The sequence below is a fragment of the Lepisosteus oculatus genome, chromosome 29 (assembly GCF_040954835.1).
Source record: "Lepisosteus oculatus isolate fLepOcu1 chromosome 29, fLepOcu1.hap2, whole genome shotgun sequence".
In the NCBI taxonomy this organism is placed as follows: domain Eukaryota; kingdom Metazoa; phylum Chordata; class Actinopteri; order Semionotiformes; family Lepisosteidae; genus Lepisosteus; species Lepisosteus oculatus.
Window position 1 is genome coordinate 3384753 of NC_090724.1, and position 24290 is coordinate 3409042.

At 44.4% G+C, this 24290-nt stretch overlaps 2 protein-coding genes across 3 annotated transcripts; both read right to left on the reverse strand.

The window, feature by feature from the left end:
- Nucleotides 1-906: 906 nt before the first annotated feature.
- On the reverse strand, nucleotides 907-17187 carry plppr3b (phospholipid phosphatase related 3b). Its single transcript, XM_006639938.3, has 8 exons — nucleotides 16570-17187; nucleotides 11821-11924; nucleotides 9361-9546; nucleotides 8679-8808; nucleotides 7800-7995; nucleotides 6790-6847; nucleotides 5940-6113; nucleotides 907-5256 (listed from the first exon to the last, which is right to left on the reverse strand). Exons 2-8 carry the CDS (start codon nucleotides 11899-11901, stop codon nucleotides 3967-3969), a joined length of 2115 nt encoding a protein of 704 aa, XP_006640001.1. The 5' UTR covers nucleotides 11902-11924; nucleotides 16570-17187; the 3' UTR covers nucleotides 907-3966.
- Nucleotides 17188-19909: 2722 nt separating this feature from the next.
- Nucleotides 19910-23833, reverse strand: LOC138225560 (cathepsin K-like). 2 transcript variants are annotated; one of them, XM_069185980.1, is made up of 8 exons: nucleotides 23744-23833; nucleotides 23315-23444; nucleotides 23028-23150; nucleotides 22755-22931; nucleotides 22431-22655; nucleotides 22049-22214; nucleotides 21656-21761; nucleotides 19910-20118 (listed from the first exon to the last, which is right to left on the reverse strand). In XM_069185980.1, the coding sequence occupies exons 2-8, from the start codon at nucleotides 23435-23437 to the stop codon at nucleotides 20019-20021; spliced, it is 1020 nt and encodes a 339-aa protein (XP_069042081.1). In that variant the 5' UTR covers nucleotides 23438-23444; nucleotides 23744-23833; the 3' UTR covers nucleotides 19910-20018. The 2 variants fall into 2 exon arrangements, with proteins under 2 accessions (XP_069042081.1, XP_069042080.1); XM_069185979.1 differs by having other exon boundaries at nucleotides 23315-23447; nucleotides 23744-23827.
- Nucleotides 23834-24290: the final 457 nt, after the last annotated feature.

The following is a 24290-nucleotide window of genomic DNA, read 5'->3' on the forward strand; positions in this document are numbered from 1 at the left end:
TTTACCTTTAAGAACCTTTCTGCCTCCTTTTCCGAGTTTATTTACCTGCCTCCTGGGAAGTGTATGTGCTCCTTCCGCCTGGGTTGTGCTGGACACATCTTCTTTCCTTTGCTTTAATTTTTAAATGTGTTCTGTCACATAGTTTCTGTCCCGCAAAACAGTGACTTGTCTCTGTTCTAGGCCTGTCAGGCCCTTCAGCCAGGGAGCAGAGAGCACAGCGCACAGCGTCTGCTGGGATGCAGGCCTCTATAGCTGGAGGTAAGTGCTGCTCAAGTGAAGGCCAGCATGTACAAGGATCTCAGTTGACAGCTGTCACCTCGTTAACCAGGGGTCAGAGCGTCAGTCAGAGCGCCGGCAGGCCGTCATAGCGAAGCCCCAACGAGGCGTGTGTTCAAACATAGTTCCACTTAAAACTCGGAAACAAAGCCCTATTTTTGTTACTGTCTGGATACGTGTAGGCTGTGTCACTGATAGGACAGAATTCTGCTGCCACAGAAGAACCCATCTGGACTTTGCTGTTGAACAAGACTGAACATTTTTGAAAGGGTTGTCTGGTTTCCCACAGAACCTTGAGCTTACTTATACTGTATATAGTAGTTCATCCTTTGATCATGCTGAACGTTACAAGAACATATCTTGAATGCTCTGAACATTATGATGAAAGTTATGAGACCAGCAATGTGGTCGTATACCTGAAGGTTCGTCATCATTCAGGTTCATGTGTGACATGCAAACAGACCAAACCCTAAGTGGATAAAAATGTACAGGACGGTGAACAAAAGTTGTGGATTAATGTAATTAACAGTTTAACAATTAACAGTTTAGGCTGGCCTAAATTACAATTTTAAGTTGGTGTTTATAAAGCCCACCTTCAGGGTTGTGTCACACCTGCTACAAATGATCCTATTATCTTTTTCTGCTCGGTTTCATCTATTACTGTGTACCTTTCTGCGTTTTCTGTCTGATCCTGATCAAACAATTTGGCACGAGAAGGATCACCTTCTGAAAATAACTTGGAAATATTGCCTGGCAGGGAAATCAGATTAGCTTTGGAGTCTTACGAAACCCTCAGTACAGCTCTGACATCTCTTTTCCTGGTACTTCAGATTTAAAATGGCAAACTAATAGCATCTTAAACAGGAGCAACTGAAGAATCGCTGCCAGAAATCTTAATTAAAATAGTCATCAAACATGCTCCACTGTCATTGTGACTTGTTAGCACCCTTATGGCAGCACGGAGGGCTGTACTTGCTCTATGCCTTATCCGGTCATCTTCAGAGAGACTTGAAATTTGGTACAGAAGGGATGTGAGCAAAATTTGTAAAAAAAAAAGAGGAAAAAAGTAACGAAAAGATGACAAAAGGGCTCACCATCTCTCAGGTCAGACTGCATCTGTGCAGTCAGTTTAGAGACTGGAGTCATAGATAGGACGTAGGACTAGGACTCTCCCTCTCTTTAAAAGCTGAGACACCCCTCTGGGCAGCCATTACCCCCCAAAAAAACATTTTACTGACAGCCACAGACAGATCTCTCCGTTTGGTCTTTTTTGTGTTGTTGTTTTTCTTCTTCTTTACTGACAAAGCAAAACTTCCAACTGACACCACATACACAACATGCAGGAGACCAGCTGCAAAACTGCAAAGATTTTTACATCAATCACAGACTTTTAGAGACTGGTAGAAAACCAAAAACAAAACAAAAACTCCAGAAATAACTCCATTACACTTGCCTCCTATTGCTTTGACTGGGAAGGTCACTGTCATTATCCCTCTCGCTCGAGTCTGATTGAATCCACCTGATTGATTTCACGACTGCAATAAGTTGCACTTTCTTGATGCTGGAAAAACATTCTTCAGTCATTCTATTGACTATGTGAAAGAAAAAGGTCTCTCTACATAGGATTGAATCACCTGCACTCACAGAAAACCAGCTCACGTCTTTATCATGGGGGTGTGTGCTTAAAATTGCAATAAATCCATCCATTTTAAAGCTTTCAATTTAAAAATTTGCATACTAGATACTTCCTAGTAGGGTTTTCAGTTCAGAACTTTTCACATAAGGGAAAGTCTCCCCAGGGTATGAGAAGATCAGACAGCTCTCTAAAGCAACACAGTATAAGACATTTCTTTTTCATAATTTATTCCAGATCCTGACCTACTTATGAATAACACTTTCAGTCTTATCAATGGGCTTTAATTGTCCCTTGAGATCTACTAGTGCTGAAACTAAAATATCATCTGATTTTGTCTTAGAAAGGGAAATGGACAAGTTGGCTTTTTTTTATTTCCCTTCAGACTAGGTCACTCACAGAACCAAGATATGTTTGTGTTTCAGCAGAGGAATAAGTCATCACTGACTGCTGCATATAATCTTTTCATCCACAATTCTGTAAAAAAAACTAATTTCCCAACAGCCACAAATAGCTTAAACATAAAAAATACTTGCAATCATGAGATCATGAAGCTATTGGCAATTCCCCTGATGAAAGACTTCAATTAAAAACAACAGACGGTGCCGAATGACAAATTATTCAAGGGTTTAAGTGAGCTACAAGGATTTTGCCTGTTCGTAAAACACTGAAAATGATTTACTGTACTAACTGTTTAATAATTTGCTTCACGGAGAAGATGCTAAAGATGCTAGGAAAGAAACCCCATCATCTACTGTGGGCCAAGAGGTTTCTTTTTAGATTATTTTTTACAAGATGGTTCATTTTAAATCATAACATTAAGCTTAAGGCTATTCTGAATACAATGGTCACCTTTTTGTTACAGCTATGTTTCATGTTGTCACTTGGTTTTCTTTTTTTTTCAAATCACACATGATAGAAGAGTTTTCTGGTTTTCATTCCCACTACACTCCTCAAAAATGACTTGCCCTCTTTTGTTCTCAAAAGAGAAACAGACTCAGATTCCAAAACCCAATCTGCCCAATCTTTTTTTTCCAACCTGTATTCATTTCATCATTTTCATCTGGAATCGTATGGCATTTGTTGCATAGTGTGTTTAAGCCCAATTTATTAAAGCAATTCCAAAACAGTTAATATTGTTAAGCTAGATAAGGTAATTAAAGTAAGTGATTACAGCTGAAAGTGCCCAACTTATTGCATCATGAAAGGGCAGCAGTCAATTACATTGTTCAGTTTTCCCTTGTAAGGCCATCACACATCAACTCCAGATGTCCTGTCCCAGTCCACTGACAGCTGTATTGTAATTCATGTTCCATTGGAATAGATTCACATGTGAAGCCTGATGCCACATCAAAGGTAAAGTCAGGGAGCTGCAGACTCATCCAACAAGCTGCCTCTTAAGGAAGCAGTTATTCCCTGAAATTGTCAGGGAAGTTCAGTCCAAGTGTCTGAATTTCTTTAAAAATGACCAGAACTGGGAACGCAAAGAGTCCAGCTCAAAATAAAACTTTTTTTAAAAAAAGTCTGAGTCTTCTTCTGTTAAAAAAAAACACCAACGTGCTACTTGACAATCAAGAATGAACGGAAGGACCGCCACTACAAAACAAAGGCCAAAGATTTCTTCATGAGAAAAGAAAGCAGTTCAATAAACGCCTATTACAAATGCATTTAAAACAACCGAATACTGACAGAAAGGTCTAGTATGGCTCCAGCTGTGCTCATATTCCTTAGAGAGACAATATGAGGATGAATGTGTATTTTGTTTTACTTTGTGTGTTTATTCAAAGGTGTAATGCGGCACCAAACCTTTCCCTTAAGGGTTTTTAAAGTTTGCCCAGAGCCACGTCTATTTTTGTACTTTGCACCAAAACCTGAATCAGAAACAGCATCTTTCCCTCAGGCACGTCTCCTTAACTTAATCATTTCCGTTTCGGGGCGTCCGCTGCATGGCCTGGCCAGACGACGATCGGTATTTCCCATGCAGAGCGCGTATTCCTGATCACTTTGGTGCAAAGTTCTCCCTGCTGAGCGGGAGACCGCCTGTGATTTCCAGAGGTTTAGTTGCCCTCCTTGTACCGCCACCCCGCCTGCAGTTTCCTGTAGAAGGGGTCCTGCTCGGTCTGAGGAGGGGCGATGTCCCGCTCCTGCCCCAGGTGGGGCTGTTTCCGGCGGAGGGTGGATTCCCGGCTCCGGGTTTCGGAAGCCAGGTCCGAGTGGGCCGCGGGCTCCAGGTCGGGGTCGCTGGCGGAGGATCCTGGGGAGACGCTCTTGACCGGCCGGTAGCCGCGGCTGGCCTCCCGGTTGAGGTCGTTGAGTTCGTAGCCCTCGCGGATCTCCGAGGCGCTGCCGTTGGCGCTGCCCTTCCACTCCCAGGGGCTGCCGTTGCCCGAGGGGACGTGGACCACCGGGTGGTGGGGGGCGTGGGCGTCGACGGTGACGATGCTGGAGCTGTCCCGCTCGGAAGGGGGCCGGTAGTGGGGCGACTCGGAGCTGGTCGAGGTGGCCGACGAGGAGGTCTCGGAGGATTTGGGGGAGATGGCGACCATGCCCTGCTGCTTGGACATGGCGATGACCTGCATGATCCGCGGCTGGTTGGCGGCGCGCAGGGACCCGGGGGCGGGGATGGGCCCGCCCGTCTTCTCGGCGATGGAAATCCACTTGGCACGGGCGCCCGAGCAACTTTTGGGGGACACTGGGGGGGCTTCCTCGGGGATGTGCACCAGCTGGGGTGCTCCTGGCCTGGGTGGGATCACCACCCTGGCGCCTACGCCGCCGGCACCGGTGCCGGCCCGGCTGGCCTGGACTGTGGGATACAAGGAAGAGGGCATCACCAGCTCTTCCTCCCCGCCGTCATCTCCCGAATCCGAGCCATCCATGCTTCCCTCTCGTCCCTCTTCCCCTCTCAGGCTCATGCTCCTAAGCTCCATGGACTTCTGCTTCCACTCGGAGACCAGCTGCTTGGAGCGGAGAGGGTCCAGGGGCACGTGGATGGTCATGTGCCTGCGGGCTGGGTCTTCAGCGGAGGGGGTGTTGACCCGCGGCAGGGTGTTGCTGAAGGTCACCATGTTCTCTTTACCCATAGGGCTGCGGGGCGCCAGTAGCTCTACGTCCACGCTCGCCCGCTTCAGACTGCCCAGGGACACCTTTTCACGAGGCACCTGTCTGTTCATCCCGTCCAGGCGCTGGGGAGCCGACAGCTCGTCGTTGCTCTCTGAGGCGTGGCCCTTGTGGTACACTGAATCGTGCCCCCGCTGAGTCAGGGCCCGCAGGGCATCCTTGGGTGGGGGACGGGCAGGCCGGCGGGCGGCGTCTTCAGAGGATTTGAAATTGGCAACAGCGTGGAAAGCCTGCAAGGAGGGAAGAGAAGAGATCTGGCTCAGCCGCGATGATCGATGGTCAATCTGATTGTCCACTATCAGAACTTTTGAGTCCCATCCTGTACTTTGTCTATGAAATCCATCATTACAGTGCTCTTTTATTCAGTGACCCTAATAAAAGTGAAAAACATGGTTCCTATGTTTTAAAAACCTTAAAAGATGCCGGACAAGCTCATCGGTGGTGATGTGACAAAATGCTCTGTCATACAGTTTAGTTATTAATTAGTGAAGGTGTTCTGGTGCCTTTTGATTCTACGTCCTGTGTACCTTAAGGACATATCATCATAATTAAACACTGAGTCACTTCACTTGTACTTGCCCTGTGATGGACTGGTGCCCCATTCAGGATGTAAGTAAGATGCATGTATAATGAAAAAAAAAACTATAAATTAATAAAGTTAAATTTACAATCAGTTTTCCAGATTAACTCGGTTAATCGCTGTGGGAATAACCAATAACTTAGATCTACTGCACCTAAGCCTGGCTAGTCTACATTGATGTCCTGACAGAAGGAGCTCAGATTCCCTGTTCAAGGAGTGGCCATGACAGTCAGTGATTAAACTGTCCTTCTGCACTGGGGGATGGAGATGTCTGCCCGCTGCAGCTGTTGTGCTGTGCTGCGCTACTCCCCCGACTGCCAGGTAAAGACTCACCAAGTAAGCAGCGATGCCTGCTCCAATGAGAAACCCCACATACACGTCAATGGGGTGGCTGCGGTACTGGGTAATCTGGGTCAGGCCCGTGAGTCCGGCCGCGATGGCAAAGGCGAAGACCAAAACTGGCTTCAGCAGCTTGGTGCTGTCCGAGATCGTCGAGTTGAAATACATCTGAGGGCGAGAGAAGTGAAAACTAAATGACCAAGCCAATGACTGCACAGTAAGAACCTGCAAAAACACCCATCACAGCCAAGTCAGCAACCAATCAAAACTTATGATGTCATGAATGTCAACCCCCTGAAATGTCAACAGTCTCAAGATGGTTGTTACAGTTGCTGCAGGTTATCATCACATAAAGGTTCAATATTGTTCAACGTCTGAAACTAATCTGCTCGTCGTCTGCCTTTCTTGCTAGTAAAGTGAGGGGAAGCAAGTATACTGTGCTGCCGGTTAAGAACTTGTTGCTAACTGTTCGTTAAATTACAGTTAAAGAGGATTGAAATTCATTTATGTGTGTTAATTGAAAGTTACCACACCGGGGAATGGACAGCCACAGTGAATATGGTTCCAGAAGTGCTGAGAAAGACTAATATCTTTGTCAGGAAAATAAGGCTGTGTGTTCAATGAAGATGACCAGTTTTACTACATTCCCACAGTATTTCACTCTCGTTCCATATACACAGTTCATTTGCATTGCATTATGTGTTGATGAAACCTGAAACGGGGTAAAATTTGTATGAAAGACCAAATATTTTTTTCTTGCCGATTCAGACAGATCTGGACAGGTGAACAGGTGAACAGGCGAACAGGCCAAAGATAACGGACAAGACAGCCTGACAGTACTTACTGACACATAGACAGCAGCAAAGGCAGAGAGAGTGGCATGCTGGGAAGGGAAAGTCTTCCTGTGGTAAAAAAAGAGGCTGTATTAAGAATTGCTGGGGAGAGAGAGCCAATACAATCAATCTGTATTTCAAACAAATGCTAATATTCATTATTTTCAAACCACCGCTGAACTGATCCTCAACAAGTCAATGCCAAGTGAATAAAAAAAACTCAGGAGTTAGGAGGTAGTCAAGTACAACTGATACGAGTGTGAGCAAACCTATGGTTAATGCAGAATCTGTGCTGAGGGTGTATACCATCTGATAGCATCAATTAGAATACCTGCAGTGCACACATGACAAACCCTTGCAGCAAGCAAGCAGCAGGCTGGCAGAACAGTGTCGAACACAGCTGGATGCCCATGCCCTGGGATAAAACTGCTGAATAGCAGAGCTGCACTTTTGATAAGCTGTGGATATATTCTTCATTAAGACCATTCTTGGCGTGTAAGCAAGCTTTTGTGCATTGTGGAATTATAGGCAGAAACCCCAATTTCAAGGACTTGACAAGGCTATGAGATGGTACTCCTCTTAGTAAGGACTGACAGCACATTTAAGTACCCCTGAGAGGGTGCATAATGTGACCATCTTAGCATAATATCACTGGAGATGATAGTGTTTTACATTGTGACAGCTCATAACCCCAGAACCCAATTTAATTAATATCATTCAGCACTGTGAAAAATGTAAATATCTGCATCTTTAGCTACTGTATATCAGAACTGCTATGTCACTTCAAAGACTTACAGCAGCACTGTAATATGTCAGATTTCAATTAGAGTCACGTCGTCATATCCCAAGTCACGATAGCACGGGTACAATTCTCGGTATGATTTTTTTTGCTGAAATGTTTTCAAAGTGTGGATATTAGTGCCTATAAAAAACACAATAAATGTGATCAAATGGCTCATATTATGAAGATAGTGCACCTGGTGTATCAGCTGTATCTGAAGCAGAAGGCTGCAGCAGTTACCTGGCAGTGAGGATGGCGTGCTGGTCTTGCCCAGAGCAGATGTCCCGAGTGATGTAGGGGTTGGTGTCGCAGGAAATGCCTGGCAGGGTGTAGTTGGGTTTGCAGACAGTCAGGAAGAATGGAGCATGATAACCTGTGGCTAACTGGATCACATCAGTCACCAGGGCTGTGGCACAGAGCCCAAAAACATGCACACCTGGGAGAGAAGGACAGATAACAGTGATAACTCCATGTCTGGAGGGCTGGCAGACACATTATGGGAAGTTTCTTATCTTCTAACTTCAAAGAAATAAATCAGACATAAAACCAGACCAGAAAATAATGAACCCTCTAAGGAAGTACAACATCTACAGCAGTTTGTTTTTCCCTAACCTTTTTCCGGAAACTGGAGTCTATCGAAGTCCCTACCCAACCCACAGGGCCACGAAGATCCGGCCAAGTTAGAATAGCTGAGAGAGAACATGCCAGCTCCCCCTAGACTGGTGCTCCAAGCTGGAATTGTGTGGACCCTGGGGCTGTGAGGCAGCAGTGCTGATCACCACACTACCATGATGCCCATGGCAATTAATTTATCCAGTTTATTTATTGTATTGATAATGACGACAAAAAATACAATATTGCAATATTGTAAAGGTACATTTTTCTATATATATTTACACATGTTCCAATAACAGGTTGTACAGAATTTTTATAATTATAAATCTTATAATGTGCTTTAATGTGATGGTCTGTACTACATAAAGACATGCAGTCATTTGTGCATACATGCATACATTGATATTGTTTGTCTGTGCAGATGCAGATATTGTTATCTACATCTCTAATATCCATTTGACTTTGGACATAGGGTTACAGAGGCTTGAGGGAGGGTCTCCTTACCCACGAAGCGTACTGTTCTCCGCAGGAAGGAGTTAAAATTGCAGCCCCCCGCGTTGATGCTGCCCTCAGCTCCAGGCCGCAGCTTCAGGCGGGACTGCATGCAGTAGACCAGGCCCTCTCCCATCATGATCTGGCAGAGAAGAACACAGCACGCAGCCCGGAGGACTCAGTAAGGGTAAGGACGGTTTGCATTATCCGTTAAACGATTTGTCTCTTTCATGGCAGGTTAGCAGCCGGCGCCTTAGTAGCTTCAACTGACCTGCCACTAGAAGCCACTTAGTCCTGTATTGTGTAAATAGACTCACGTGAGGTGAAGTAGTCAATCGGATACCTGGTGATGGCTTTAATCCAGAATAGCTTTGAACAGGGATTCACGTCGCTGGTTGTTAGAGTAGATGTTTCTTTTGTGAGTACGTTGAAGGACTTTACTCAAATAAATTCTCTTGGCACAGTATACTTCTTTCTTTCCGGTGTGGTTTGTCCGTGCACTTAGGTCTCATGTGAGGAGAAGTAGGCCTGTCACACATCTTATTCCCAGAAACCCAGGTGCGGTTGTTCTCTACTTTATTCGGCTCGTGTGTGTGCGGAAAACTCTGCCTTGTTCTTGTTATCTACACGACACTAGAGAGTTGGGGGGGGGGATTCGGCCGGCTTCTGGCCCAGGGTGTGGGCAGGTACTCACGGAGGCAGCGGGGCCGGCAAAGGCCAGGCTGAGCAGCATGAGGAGGGGGATGAGCTCGTCGCCGCCCTCCACGTAGGGCATGCTCAGGGAGCGGTCGTGGCACCGGAAGCCCACCTGAGCCGGCTGCAGGAGGTCCGTGAGCTCCAGGAAATACAGGGACACCATGGAGGAGGCCACGATCGGGAGCTGACAGAGAGAGAATGTCAGGAGGGTGAGGCTCTTTCATAAACCCCCTCCCTTCAATTACTGCCACAGTCACTGGGGCAGGGATCTCCATCCCTGTTCTCAAAGAGCTCCAGTGCGGCTACTCCTATAGTTCACCCTAGATCGGCCATTATTTGAAGATTAGGAACACTTGCATCCATCCATTTTCTAAGCGCTTCATCCAGTATAGGGTCACGGGAAAGCAATCAATGGGCACCAGGGAGGAGTTGGGAACACTCGTTTAAACAATTGATCTGTTAAGCAGGTAATGATTCAATGAGGAACTTCAAGTAGGTAGCTGCATCACCATGTGCAGGCTGTAAGGGGCAAGTAAAGGTTTATTCCATGGCGAAACAAAAAGAGACACAATATCTTGGCTGTGGAACCTTCAGGTGCTTCTTCTGGTGTCACTTTCTTCAGGTGAAGCTCAGTGGGCTTAACCACTGTATTTGTATGCCCGTATGCTTCCTCACAGTGCTGGGGCTGTGAGTTCAAACCTGGATCTGGGACACTATCTGCATGGTGTTTGGATATTCTCCCCAGGTGCGTGTGGATTTTACTCTGGGTGCTCCTGTTGCCTTACACAGTCCAAAGACATACTGGCAGGTTACTTGGCATCTGGGAAAACCGGCCTTGGTGTGAGTGTGTCTGTGTGTGCCCTGCAATGGACTGGCATCCCTTCCAGGCTGTACCCTGCCTTGCGCCAGTTGCTTACCAAGACAGTCTGTGGCTCCCCCATGACCCTGAATTGGAAAAAGCTGTTAGAAATGGATGGATGGGTGTTCAGTGAGGACCCCAGAGTCTGAAGGATTCTGATTTTTGTTCTCAATGAGCTCTAAGTTACTCAATTGAACCCACACCTCTTTAACTACTAGTAGTAAAATTGTTCCAGGCCTGTAGAGATGAAGTGTACCTACAAGACCTGCAGGACTGAGGCTCACCAGGACCTGGTCGCCCTGCACTAGGGGGGCTGAAAGTATGAGAAGAGCAAAAGATTTCATAAAGAAAAGAAAGAGAAGCATCCCAGAGGGTGATCCTGACTGTGGGAAGACACTCTGAGCTCTGAAACACTCAGAGAGAAATTGGAAGACATTATAATTTTAACTGCAGCAAGAACAGTAAGGTTCTTAGCTCAGGTTCTGTAGTTAATGGCAGGATGCCACTAGAATCAACACCCCTGCCCATGCTGATAGAGGGGCAACTGACATGGGTTTATTACTTTTATCTAACAAAATTCATTTTGTTATTACTAGAGAGACAAAGAAAAGAGAATGTCTAAACAACACGGCCCCACAAATCAATTTAAGCATTACAGCTTGCAATAAACCGGACTATAACTCAAGAGATCACCATAAAACAGATTCTCACTCCTTCTGGTGGATAGTGATACTCGTATCGCCACCTAATGTGTATTGTCTTCAACTGCTCCAAAATAGTGCCCACGGTCCAGTTTGTTGAACAAATTTATCTTCTACTTGTTGAACCAGGCTTGTGGTCCCTTATCTGAATACGTATATGGATTTACAGTCTAGGATCTACAGTAAAAAAATGCCTTGCTTGAGAGGATAAAGAAGATAATACCTACACCTTCAGGTTTTCTTAATAAATAAAGGAGATGTCCAAAACAGAAGTTGAAGTAAAAGAAATGGCACCATTTAGCCATGAAGGGCTTGGAACTTGTTTATCATTCTGCTTTGCAATGCTCAATGCGTTATGATTATATTGTGGCAGGAAGAGAAAGGTGACCTTGCATTGCTTTTATTCAATATTTAAGGCTTTCGGTGCCATTTTTAGAGTTCCTTAAATATTAAATAAAGGTAAGAGTGAGTTCCTTGGAGTTAAGCCTTCAAGGAGCCTTTAAACAACCCACAATCCTTCCATCCATCCTTCCATTTTCTATCTGCTTTATCCAGCACAGGTAGCTGGAGCCTGTTCCAGCCAGCAACAGGCACAAAGCAGGAGAAACCCAGACACACAGACACACACATAGGCACAAACTCACAAACATCAAGGCGAGGTTTCCCCCCAAAAATCACACTACCAGTATGTCCTCGGATTGTGGGAGGAAACTGAGCACCCAGAGCAAACCCCCATAAATAAGGGGAGTGCATACAAAAAAGCAGGCCAGGAATTGCACCAGGGTTCCCAGCATTGCAAGGCAGGAATGCTGACCACCACATCTGGCTGCCGCCACAACTCACCATCAGTAACTGCATTCTGAAACAATGCTGCAGTGTAGATCAGAAGGCTACCCACCTCCACAAAATAGAAGCATGGCAGAAGTGTCAAGCTGTCTTTGGGAGGCTTCTTTTTGGGCTTGTCTTTAGGAGAAATCATGGCGATGTCCAGCAAGGATCAATCTGAAACCACAAATCTAGTTATACGCCATCCACCAGCTCATCTACAAGCGCACCAGGAAGAGCTCACACAACATGTCTGCAAATCCACCCTGCTATGATTCTGTGTTCAGAATTTCCTTCATATTTCGAAATTGCATACTCACTGCAATGCTCCTCTGAAAAGCGGCTCTGGCTAGAACTTTTAAAACTGATGCAGACAAAGGGAGACAATGTACATAAAACACTTCAAGACATTGATAATGTGTCTTTGCATTAATCTGCTGTACTCCATGTGTAGACACACGTAATGTGTTTTTACATACATTCCCACCTGTGAATAGTGATGCAGGCACCATTACACAATCCTGAAGAGGCCTACAAATATTCATCTTGCAAGGTATAGAGAAAGTCAGAAAAAGCTAAATGTCATTGTGTTTTTGCATGGTAAAGGTGGCAAGAGGCAGCATGGCCTGTATCCCTCAGGGAGTCTGGGACTATATGATGACCTGAGTTTGATCCCAAATTGGACAGTGATAACCCCTCAGTCCCTGACATGGGCAGCTGACGGCTTCCTTTACACTGAGCAGTCATTAACGAAACGTACTGCATTACTAGGTATTACCCTCCTGACTATTATCTTCTAATCCTGCCAGCTGAGGCCTAATTAAGATGTCAGAGAGGTAGGAGGTATAAAGAAAATGAGATTCTGAAACAACAAAAGCAGAAATGACCCACCAAAAAGGGCAACGTTTCGCACTGTTGTAAGGCCTTTCTCTAACAATTATTTTTATGAGTGTACTTTGCTTAAATTTCATTAAAATTATTTGATGAGAAATGCAAAAACAAAACAAAAAGTGAGACATCAAATCAGGACCATCCTTTCCATTTTCATGAGCATATTACGAAGTCATTTAAAATAGACTGCTGCTGATCCAAATGTGGAGCAGGAGGTAAACACGTTTCCAAAGCCCGGTAAGGTAGGTCTGCCCGTGACATGACAATTTGAGCCCCTGAGAAGTGTTCACACCACAGGAGCTCGTAGGTGTCAGAACGATTTGGAGTGAGAAAAGACAAAGCAGTCTGGAGAGTATTCCCCATACCCTCAGAGCATGCTTATGAGAACAAAGGGAATTATTTGAATGACAGGGAGGAAATTCAGCTCACTGAAGACTCTAAGCCCCTTGAAGGCTTTTTCTAAGATCTATAAAAGCAATTCTACAGGCATAAGGGCATTCCGTCCATTAAGACTTGCTTCGTTTCCTTTGAGCTACTTTACAAGAACAAAAGATGAGATTCGCACAAGATGAAAACATTGCTTTTCCCAAGCAGGATATGGGAGCTGACACCCCAAAGTGCTAGTTGATTAAACACACAAAGATGTTTCTATAGGAAAAGAAGGCCTTTCTATCCACTGAGGCTTGTTTGTCTTTCAAGAATGAGCTGGGGAGTTAAACAAAGTCAGGCCTTTTGCCTGAAAGCACTGGCTTGCCTATTGTAGGTGGAAGCAAATGAACAAAGAGGGAAGTGGAGCACAGAGACAGAAGGAGAGGAACATTTTCCTTCAAAGAAGAAGGGAAAAGTGGCTTCTCTTCCAAAGACACCGTGTGGTGAAGGAGAGATATTTTTCAGCTGAATTCCCTTTACCACTTAACTTACAAAAGTGGTTGAGGCAATGTCCTGTTAGCCTCTTAAGAAAATTAATAACCTCAAGAAACTCAAGAGCAGAATCTATAAAAGGTACCCCCTACCTGCTCCTACAACTTATTTACGCTAGCTAATAACAAAAATAAAACAAAAACAAACACTTGTCTCAATTCACCTCTCCTCCACAGCTCAGTTCCACAACCCTGATATCCATGTGCCTTTCTCTCCTCCACTTCAGGTTTTGCACATAGAAGCAGCTTTTAAATGGTGCTGCTGTTCTTCAATTATGACTCACCACTTCATGATTGTTATTTACTCATACAGTATGTGCTAAGAAGAAAAGACATTTGCATTCCAGAGGAAAAACACAGGCAAATCTGTAATAAATATGTCTTTAACTCATTACATCTGCTGTCTTTTTCTCTCACTAGCTAACTGTACTAGAACTTTGATGTGAGAAGAAATGCATGACTTGCAGAGCTCTTTAATAGCCTTCATTCCCACCTCTAACATAAGACAAGTGAGATACCCAGTCTGTTCAATATCCGGCTTCTCCATCACAAACATCTGGCCCCTGATATAGCCAGTCTGTTTAATTCCTAGCCATTGCCTTCATAAAACTCTGCCATACTCAGTCTGTTTTATAGTTCATATCATTGAAGATTTTGGTAATAAACACATGTCTTGCAGTGCATAATTAAGTCTAGTTATCCTTCCTTTTAGGTGTGCAGACCTGAACACAATGTCCTCGACATGTGGTAACTGTGACATTAAACGATTAATCCATAATGGACTGTAACAGCACAGCAGCCCACGTAAGTACATGATTGTTTCGAGAATGAATATTTGTTGATCGAGTTAATGTGTGATTTGCGAGTGGTTTTGGAAAAAAACATTAGCTACAAGCATTATGAAGTAGAGCATTGTGCAACTATAAATTGTCACCCTTTGATAAGGGGTGCAAGAACATATTTTGTGAACCAAAGGGGTGTAGCCTGCAGTACTGTCCATACCTGTGAAGTATACTCACCAATTCAACTACACTGCACTGGGCAGGAGTGGGATTTTAATTGGGCAGGAGTGGGATTCTAATTGCATGATACCGAGATACAATATTGCATCTCTTGCCCCAGGCTACCATGATCCTAGTGAGCTAGGTGATTTTAGCTCCTACAGTAGTTTCATCTCTGGTGGGTGAGTCAACTTCATTACAACATAAACAATCAAGTTATTACCACTTATACATTGGAACAACGAGAAAAGTAGAGTACTCTCCTGTGTGGTTTTCCATACTTTTGAAATGTAATCCCCCTGCAGATATCCATATTATTTATTAAGTTTATTAGTCACAATGTTCAAATGCTAGTAATGATGAGTTTCACAGATTCACATGGCAATTAAAAGAAAATAACATTTATCACCAGCTCACTAGAGAGCAATCTGAATTTCCGGAAAGACCTGCACCCATTCAAGGCAACTGTTTTAGGGGATATTTATTCTTTAACCATGTTTTGCTTTAAAAGTCGTCACAAATTGAAGCCGACTGATTTGCGTAACGATATAGAAATTAAAATTGTAATGCGTGCTGGAAAACTAGCGAACAGCTTTTCACATGTAGCGGTATGTGGTACCGGTAGCTCGGTATAAAAGCTATGCAGAAGAACTCAAAGAATACATGAACCTGAAACGCAATGAAAGTAACAGAAGAACTAGTACATACTGTTAAAAGAACAAGGAAGAACCACATCACGAACACGGCAAAAAAAAAATCCTGCAGTATAAATCGGCAAAGAGGTGCACTATTTTTCAAACTGTGATGAAAGAAACTCACAAGCCAAATAGCTTCCTCTCCTACTGCTGCCTCATCTTCACTGACGGAATGCAGACTCCTCTCTGACACACAAGCACATAGCGTATTGAGTCAATCTGAACCCCTCGCTTGACCATGCTTTGTACAAACCACTACCGAGCATGTAGAAACACTGCAATTACCTTCCAAGACTAGACTACACCGCACTAAAGCCTTCCGCGGGGTCACCGCCAATGGAATTGCATCTTAATAAACTGTTGTCTCAGGTCTTTAACAGCGGAAACCTGTCATGAGCTGGAACGGATTTATGAGCAGCGAAAACGAGGGGATGCGGGCTGTGTGTAGGATTCCAGCGAGACAGAGGGGTTAATCTCCTGGCCATCCCGGAATCTGTGGACGGCCACTTCCCAGGCGGGGGACGTGTGATGGGTTTCAATTCTAACCCCACTGCGGTCTCGCCTCTGCCCACTTCGCTCCTGGATCACCTGCGCTTTCCATCGTCTGAGCGACAGGCTGGTCGCAGTGAAGAATATCGCATCGCAAATGAAGCCCGATCCCTGCCCCTTTTAAACCGTCTGTTCCACTGCAAATCGATACCTGTGCGCTGGAAGTTTTATTTTACGGGCCGCCTCATCTCGGTAACAATTGAAAACAAATTGTTACGTTTTGGTGTCTGCCAAACACATTATCGACTTACTGTACGCCACTTGAACAGTTTGGATAACGTGTTTCACGTTCCTAACTGGAAAAGACCAAAGCTGGCCTTGCAATAAAAAAAAGCATATACTAATTTATTTAGGCTATAAAATCCATAATCATGGTCGTGGATACCCATCACTGCATCAGATCTAAACAAACCATTTCTGAGAATTCAACGAGGCAAGAATGAAGTGTAAAATTGGTACGACGGAATATTGCTGATAACAGTTTGACACCCCCATTCAGTAAAAATAAAGGGAGTGAAATATTTTGAAGAGATAACACCCTTCAATGGCAAAAGTAGGTCAGATCGGCATTCGCTTCAAATGCACTATCGTCCGAAACTATTGTAAACCTGCAGTGTGTGTCCAGCACGCTGTTACAAAGGGCACATCATTTAAAAATAGGAACTGTTCATCCTTCAGCAGAGCACGCTCTAACGGCGTCTGTCAGACAGGCAGGCAGCGTGCAGGTCTACAGAAATTCGTGACAGAAACAGAAGAAATGTCTCACCTTTATTGTTTTTTGTTTTGTTTCCCCAAACCCGAAGACAAAAACGTCTATCTCATTTAAAACACGAGCAGCTCTCTGCGGTGCGTCCGTCTGCGGCTGTAATCGCTGCTCCCGGTGCCTCTGGTCATCAAGCTGTGCTTTTTTTTTTTCCGCCGAGCCTGGAGAAAGAAACCCCGGCAGGCAGCGGGGTACAAACACAGAGACTAGACCGATTTCCCCGCTTCGCTCTGTCCACTTCGACGGATTATAAAGCCGCCTTGCGGTGTCCGAAGCGAGCAGGGGCTCTCCTGGCTTGCAGCCGTGCCTGGGACTGAAGAGGGGACCGGTGAGCCTGAGTCAGAAGCAAAGGCAGTTGCCCGGCTTGAGCGTGTGGGAGGGGAGATCCAACGCGAGAGTGTGGAAGCAGCACTGCTCAGAACCGGAGCCGAGGCAGTAGGAACACAAAGACCGTGTGAGAAAGAGGGGGGGAGAGGCGGTCTCCCCTCCGCACACCCGTTCTGGAAGCGCACACACACTTTCGCTTTCCCTCGCTCGGATTTCGGCTTGTGGTTTCCATAGAGAAACCCCAGCGCTGCACAGCTCTGAAGACAAAGACATCTAGAGAGAGAGAGACAGAGAGCTGTAAGGGAAGGGGGGTGCTGGGGGGGGGCGGAGGTCTCCGTCTGTGGTCACAAGAGGCAAGCTGTGCGAAAGCCGATGAATGAACTTAATGAGAAAAAAATTATTGTGGTTTTTCTGCAGACGCCGCAGATATATTCTCTCACGAATTTCCGGCATCCTTTCCTACACTGTGGTTGGTACTGTATGTACAGTACTGTAGAGATCAGCCCTTTGAGTTTCTTTAAAACTAACATTAAGGCTAACAAAAGGCTAACATTAATTCGAATTAAATGGTATTATTATTAACTCTGGATTAATATACTCAATGCAGAATTTATTTAAAACTGCAGCACCTGGAGGAAACCCAGGCAAACGCAGGGAGAACATATAAACTCCATGCAAACTTCATGTGGCATACATTCACTGACTACACTCTACATTCGTAATCCATACCTAGTGAATCATAGCATAATGATAATCATGGTGCACACCCTACCTCTTGTGTGACCCTGATTGCTGTACACGTAATGCACTTAAGGTTTTCTTATGTCACAGAAGGAGGTACTGTGCCAAGTTCAAATATCACAGTAGCTGTCCCTGTACCTGCATGATCTTCCCAAACATGAATAAAAGCATAGTAGTTCCACCACACTTGAAATAAAGTTAAAGTTTTACTGGAGGTCTAAGGGTTAACGTTCCATTTTCAGAGCAGTGGCAGGTGAACAAACTGGTAGTTTTTTCTGTTACCTTAAGAATTGGCATGGAATGATACAGTAGCTTTAGATAGGAATCTTTTTCCTTTCAAGAGTGTGTTCGATATTGGCACTGATTCCTTTAGGATTGAAAATCAACTATTACCCTTCCTGTAGTATAACTGGCATCTCGAGTTGCCTGGTATGTAGCAGAAATTGCACATTGTTAAAGGCCGCCAGCCAATCAGCTGCCTTTTGTTGCAGACGATTAAAGTATTGTTTTGAGAAGTTGTGGTGTGCAGGTTATGTAGCTTTGTGTGAGAATATGAACAGAAATTGGATGTAAACTCTCATACAATGGTAATGTGGTGTTTCACGTTTTTTGAATTGTAGGGTTTTACAGTATATATGAGTCAGCTCCATTATTACAGTCAGTGGACAGAGTTTTCGTACTGTAAAGAATAAGCTGCATTCTGTATTAATAAGACATTAGGAAGCCTAATATAAATTCCTTAAACTGGAGCAAATAAACATTTAGAAACCAGTGATGTGAAATCCCATTTTATTTACTTTGCATTATGTTCTTATTGCAGAGGTGGCCCCCAGCATCACATTTATACCAATGACAACATCCGTAATACCTGAAACATAACTGCAATCTCACATTCATTCTGAGTGCTGAAGACAGATCCAGCCATTTCTCATTGCTGTCCTCTCTCACTTGCTGAAACCCAGCCTCTAGGGGTTTCCTGCACAGGCAGATGCAGGGCTTGAAGTGTTCAGAAGCAGAGTGGCAGGTTTGGGGCACGACTGACAGGAAAGGAATGTGTTAGAGAAGTGTGCCATCATAGCTGTTACAAGCAGAACCTTCTTCCCTTTGTAGTGGTCGTAATATTAAAACTCTGTTTTAATGCAGAAGTCATTTTCAGATGTCTATGTATAAAACAGTCTTAGTGTTGTTTGGGGCAAATGATTGAACACAGTAAAACATGCAAAATGTTTTAACAGTATTCTGAAAAGCGTTACAAAATTCTGAAAAGTGCTGGTGCTCCAGTATCTTTGATGTTTTGAGAAATGCTTATAAGCCTTATCCTCCTATATTGGACCATTGGGAACACAGTATATAGGATGAATCTGGGTTTAGGGTAGAGAGGCCTCAACGCCAATCCTAGCAGGACTTAACAAAGAGCTGCATGGCCCTGCTCCCTTCCCCACTGAGAGATAACAGGCGTCATACTACAAGCATCATGGTCAAACCATCCCACCCACCAAGGACTGGATAAGCCAACTGATGTCATGCTCCCGATTTTATTGTGAGTGAGACAGTTACATTTAAACTGTAAAAGCAGGAAACAGACCCATCTGCTGTGTAGTGGGAGTGGGAGTATTTAATGTAAGAAACAATGTCAGCCTCCTCCATCTCATCCCTGAGTTTGTCAAGCCCACAGGCACAAGTCACAAGGCTTTGTTCTACCCTTCCCCTCCCGATATTTCCTTCCTTCCTCCCTGTTTCTTCCCTCCAGTAGAAACTAATGAGTGCAGGAGCTGTGCTGACTGAGAACCCTGTCACTTGATCCCCCAGGAACCCCCTCTGATGAAACCCCAGGGCAGGGCACAGCTGTGCGACAGCTAATAAACACAGCCAGCCCATGGGCTCACTCCCCACCCCCCCTCCTTGATTGAGGTCATTAATTCCTCAGAGCTCTGCCAGCTCTGGGTTCCAGGAGAATGCCATTTTGACATTGCAATATTGCAGACACTGTGCATTTCACAGGAGCTTTTGTTTCTGCAGGAAGTACTTACATACATAAACCCATTGCCTTCATACAGTGCCCATGTACGACAGTGTGCACAATTCTGTTGGAATCACCTTGTGCCGACTTTACACATCACTGCATGATTTTGCCTGTTTTATAGAGTTCAATCACTTGACAATTTCTAACCCAAAGGGGTCTTTTTTATACGCCTTCCACTGTCCCACAAGTGTGATGTTCCAAAGTATATTTCAGAAGAGCCTCAGTATGAAATGACATAAAGGACAGCCTATATTTAATGGTGAATCACGTTTATTTATTGTGTATATGGATCTTGTTTCGGTGGGAGAAAGGCACTTGGGAAAGGGGGGATCACGGTAGTCTCTGTACTTCGAAACGAAAGTCACACGAAAGGGACGACTCCATACTGGCTGATCCCACACATGCTTCCTTTGTTCTTGGCCAGGCGGAAATAGCCATTCTCCCCCCAGTAGGGCCCCCAGCTGGAACACAGAAGAAGAAGGTGATCAGTGCTGTGCTGTACAAGTGACTCTATCACCTCTGGTTCTCACAACAAAAACCCCACTAACTGGAAACCACCAGAGGACAAGGTAGAGCAAAATATCACTCCAAATAGGACTAAAAATCAGAGAGACTTCTCCTCACACAAATAACAGTTTCAAACAATATAACCAGATTGCAGGAGCTGCTTTCCCAGAATCCTTCATAAAGGTCCAGTATCATGTTGGATAAACATGAAGAGCACACCGGTAACTAACAAAACAAGATAACAAAAGTGTTCTTCTCAGACCAACATTTCTTATGTTTTCACTTTCTACATATTCTGTGCGAAGAGTATACAAGTTATTCCAATATGGATGATGACATTGCGATTTTGAATTGTATATCTCACAAATTAACATAAACTGGTAAGCAGTGTCAGACAGAGAGGACACACAGATGGCTAGCACAAGCCCATTCTGCTGAGCAGCTCCAGTGGGTCTGGGGAGCGGAGCAGCTCTCTGAAATGACCCAGCATTCAGACCTGGACCACGGGACGGCCTAAGAGGCCAGCGGTCATAGGACAGGAACAGAAAGCTGGTGCCGCCCATCCCCAGCCACGTATACCAAATGTCCTCCCATGCAGGAGGAGATACAACTAGACAGAGACCTCCTTAGAAGATTCCAAAACAAGGTAATTAAATGGCAGCTAGGAGGCGAGTGGCTGGTCCCGGAAACCCAGGGTAGTATAGAGGGAGAGGGGCTGAAGAAAGCTTATATTATTCTGAGGAGCAGGTGAAGCAATACATTGTGAGAAATACATTTCCCAAATCTAGATTCTTTTTTGTTTGCAGACTGTCCCGTGCAGGAACTTGTATTGTACAGGCCACAGCATTAGAGTTAGGTTCCTTAAGTGTTGAAAATATTTATTTTTATATATGAGTGATGTCTGGTGTTCTAAATGGGTGTCAGGATAACTATAACATTAATACACGATCCAGAGACTCCTCCTCTGTTTTATTACACTGTCTCAGACCACGATTAAAGCAAACCTACTGTATTCAGCCTCACTTGCCAATGCTGAGAGTAACTGCATCAAATATTCAATGATCACAAGAAAACACACATTTAGGCTGTCTTTAGAATATTTACAGCTCTTTAACACATAGTCCCATTGGGCTTATTTCTTATTACTATTATTATTCAGATATTCTTTTTTCACGTGTATTAAACAGATCAGTCTCGGTACACAAGACAGATCCATTTTTTCAGGAATGAATACTGGTGCTTTTGCATCCTAAAGTTTGTTTTCTTAGGTCTCAAGCTTTAATTTCCGTTTATGCTCTGTGAACGGTACAATGTCCTGAAATAGAAGCAACATGCTACTTCTGAAACTTGATCCATCCTGCAATATGAAGATGGAGAGAAAGAAAAAGATACCTACACCTGTGAGTTATCTGATACAATCCCTGTGACTGCACAGCATGCCCAAAATATACTTTCATGGGAACTACCAAAAAATTCAAACAGAATGCTCACCTGTTCTTGATTGTCCAATAGTTAGCAGATCCCTCTGTACCGAATCCAATCAGAACTGTGGCATGAGACAGCTTCCAAATGTTGCACTTGGAGTCAGAAAAGATGCCTGTATGACAATTTAGAGTTCTTAACAGTGTTGCAGTATTTCAGGTGCCCTTAAGAAAGCGTTTACAGTAAGAGAAGAAACGTTATTAAAGAAAGCTTGTTCAAATCAAAGGTCTAAAGGGGAAAGGCTGTAGAGCTCCAAATCTGGGAGATGATTTGACAATTGGAGAAGGAACAGAACAAGTCTGTACAAGTCCCCTATTCTAAGATCTGAAAAAAGGCATCTGGGCTTCAGCTATGCTGTCCTTAATAAAATCTATCCCCTCATTGAGTGAAAGAGAGGCTCACCTTGTCTGTAGAACTGGAAATTGATAGTTGAACCATCTACGGCAACTGCCACTGGGCCAATGGTGACTAAAGCATCTTGTAGAGCCTGTTCATCACCAATGGGCAGGAACTTCCAGTCACTGAGTGTGGCCACAATCTTGCTCTTGTCAGCAGTGCAGATCTGGTTCTGGACAGAGTGAGAGTGACAAAGTGGGAAGAGGAGAGAAGAAGGAAAGTTAAATGGGGAAAAGGGGCAATAGAGACTTCAGACATTTTTGTGCAGGTATCCTCATTGGTGTAAATCCACATTAATTGACATTGTTGTGAATCAATATAGTCTAGCACAACTTACTCCCAGACTGCACTTCATTCCAGGCACTCTTATAGCTGAAGCATCTCTCACCTTCATGGCATAGGGATAGGTGGCCTCAGCCTGGATTCCTCCATTCTTTATGATGTAATCATAGGACAGATGAGGATGACCTCCTCTGCAGCCTATATTTCCTTCTGAGGTGGAGCAGTCTATCAGCTGCTGTTTGCTCAAAGGAATCAGCGTGCCTGTCTTCTTCTTCCACTGAGCCTCCAAAGCTCCAGCAGCGCTGAACGCGTAACAGCACCCACAGATCCCCTGGGAGAGAGTAAGAACACGAGCCATGAGGTGGAGCTGGTCAAAAGATCCTACCGTAGGAAAACAGAATGGTACTGTGTAGAAAGACACCACACCCACCTGATTCTGGACTGGAGTGACGTAGCCCATGGTCCTGTAATCAATGCTCGTGACGTTCAGCTTGCTGGCTGCCAGACGCAAGTCTGTGGCTGACAACATCACATTGGTGCTCCCGGGGAGTTTCGTTCTTGACATCTTTGATCTAATTTTTGTCAGCTTCACAAACTCTTCCGTGGTCTGAAGAACAGGAGACAGGAAAGAGAGGGGAGCTCAGCAAGTTCTGGAATAAACACAGTCTGAACTGAAAGCAGAGAAGCAGAGAGAGCCACTCACCAGGTCTCCAAATCGGTTCATGCCCATTTCATATGTCTCCTTGCCTTCTCTGTATCTCTTGTTGTGACTCTCGATAACTCCGTAGTTCTTCTCCCAGATTTCTCTTCTCTGTTGGTCATCAGCCTGAAACAAAACAGCATCTTAAAGCTGAAGCTTGTGGTGGCATACAGAATGCCTTCTCCTGTTACAGCTCTTACAAGGCAGCCAGAGGCATTCATTGTTCTTCGGCACCTTTTGCATATCATTTAAAAGTCTTCCTATTGGACAGTGAATTCTCTCCTACTCACTCTGTTGGTGGGTTTCTTGTGTTTAATCTTCCAGTTCTCCCACTCCAAGTCCAGGGAAGGGTCAATGCAGGTGCCCAGGTGGAGGCAGAGAACCACAGAGGCCAAGAAGATGACAGCCTTCATAGTGAATCTGCTGGAGAGGAACAGTGAGACAGATCTTTACAGAATGGACAAACAATGAACAGGGACCTTATGTGCTCTTTGGTGTGCTAGGAACATTCTGCATTCTATAGGCATTCTCTGAAGTCTGTAGGATTCTATAGGTTTTAATATAATATGCACATAGTTTAGCTGGAGTGACTTAAATGTGAACCTCAGTGACCCAAGTCTAAATTCTATTTCCATTCACATCTACCTTATCTTCACTTAGTTTTAAAAGAGGTTGAAGCCAAGAAAGGAGCTTCCAAGCAAAGAGAGACAGTGTCTCACCTGTGTCTGCTGCCGTGTTGGGTTCTTCAGACAGTGTGGAACGATGGCTACCTCTTCCTCTGCAAGTGAGCTCTTCCTTGTCCAGAGACTCTCTCTGCTACTGACTGCTGATCAGTCCAGGACGAGACCTTTATACTGTTTGTAGGTGCAACATTTTGATCCAAAACAAACACTTGCGTAAAAGAATAAACAGAAATAACTCTTAGTGTTGAGACACCAAAGGGTGTAGGGGGATTGTATGAATTAGTCAGAAATCAGTCATAAGTCAGATGCACCTACTGTAAACCCAGACTGGGAGTGTTTCAATAGATGCATGAAATAAATATTTATTCAGAGTTTGACAACTAATCTTGGAAAACAGTGCTCATCATCTCTGCATTACTGAGAACAAATAAGGAGCCAAACCAGAATTGTATTGAATATGCAACATAAATGCTCAGCTGAAGAACATTTACATTGAAAGAGATACAACTGAATGTGCTCCATGTTGTTCTTTCATTATTGAAACAGCCAACCAGCTCAAAGGAGAAGAGCTTGGGGATCAGGA

Excerpts from the sequence above, each read along its gene's own strand:
- plppr3b (XM_006639938.3), bottom strand. The coding sequence starts at position 11,901 with ATGATTTCTCCTAAAGACAAGCCCAAAAAGAAGCCTCCCAAAGACAGC. Across the intron at positions 8,809-9,360 it reads TTGCCGGCCCCGCTGCCTCC|ATCATGATGGGAGAGGGCCT; the intron begins GTGAGTACCTGC and ends CTTCTCTGCCAG. Across the intron at positions 6,114-6,789 it reads TTGCTGCTGTCTATGTGTCA|ATGTATTTCAACTCGACGAT; the intron begins GTAAGTACTGTC and ends TCTCGCCCTCAG.
- LOC138225560 (XM_069185980.1), bottom strand. The coding sequence starts at position 23,437 with ATGAAGGCTGTCATCTTCTTGGCCTCTGTGGTTCTCTGCCTCCACCTG. Across the intron at positions 22,656-22,754 it reads TCACTCCAGTCCAGAATCAG|GGGATCTGTGGGTGCTGTTA; the intron begins GTGGGTGTGGTG and ends ACTCTCTCCCAG. Across the intron at positions 22,215-22,430 it reads CCTATCCCTATGCCATGAAG|AACCAGATCTGCACTGCTGA; the intron begins GTGAGAGATGCT and ends CACTCTGTCCAG.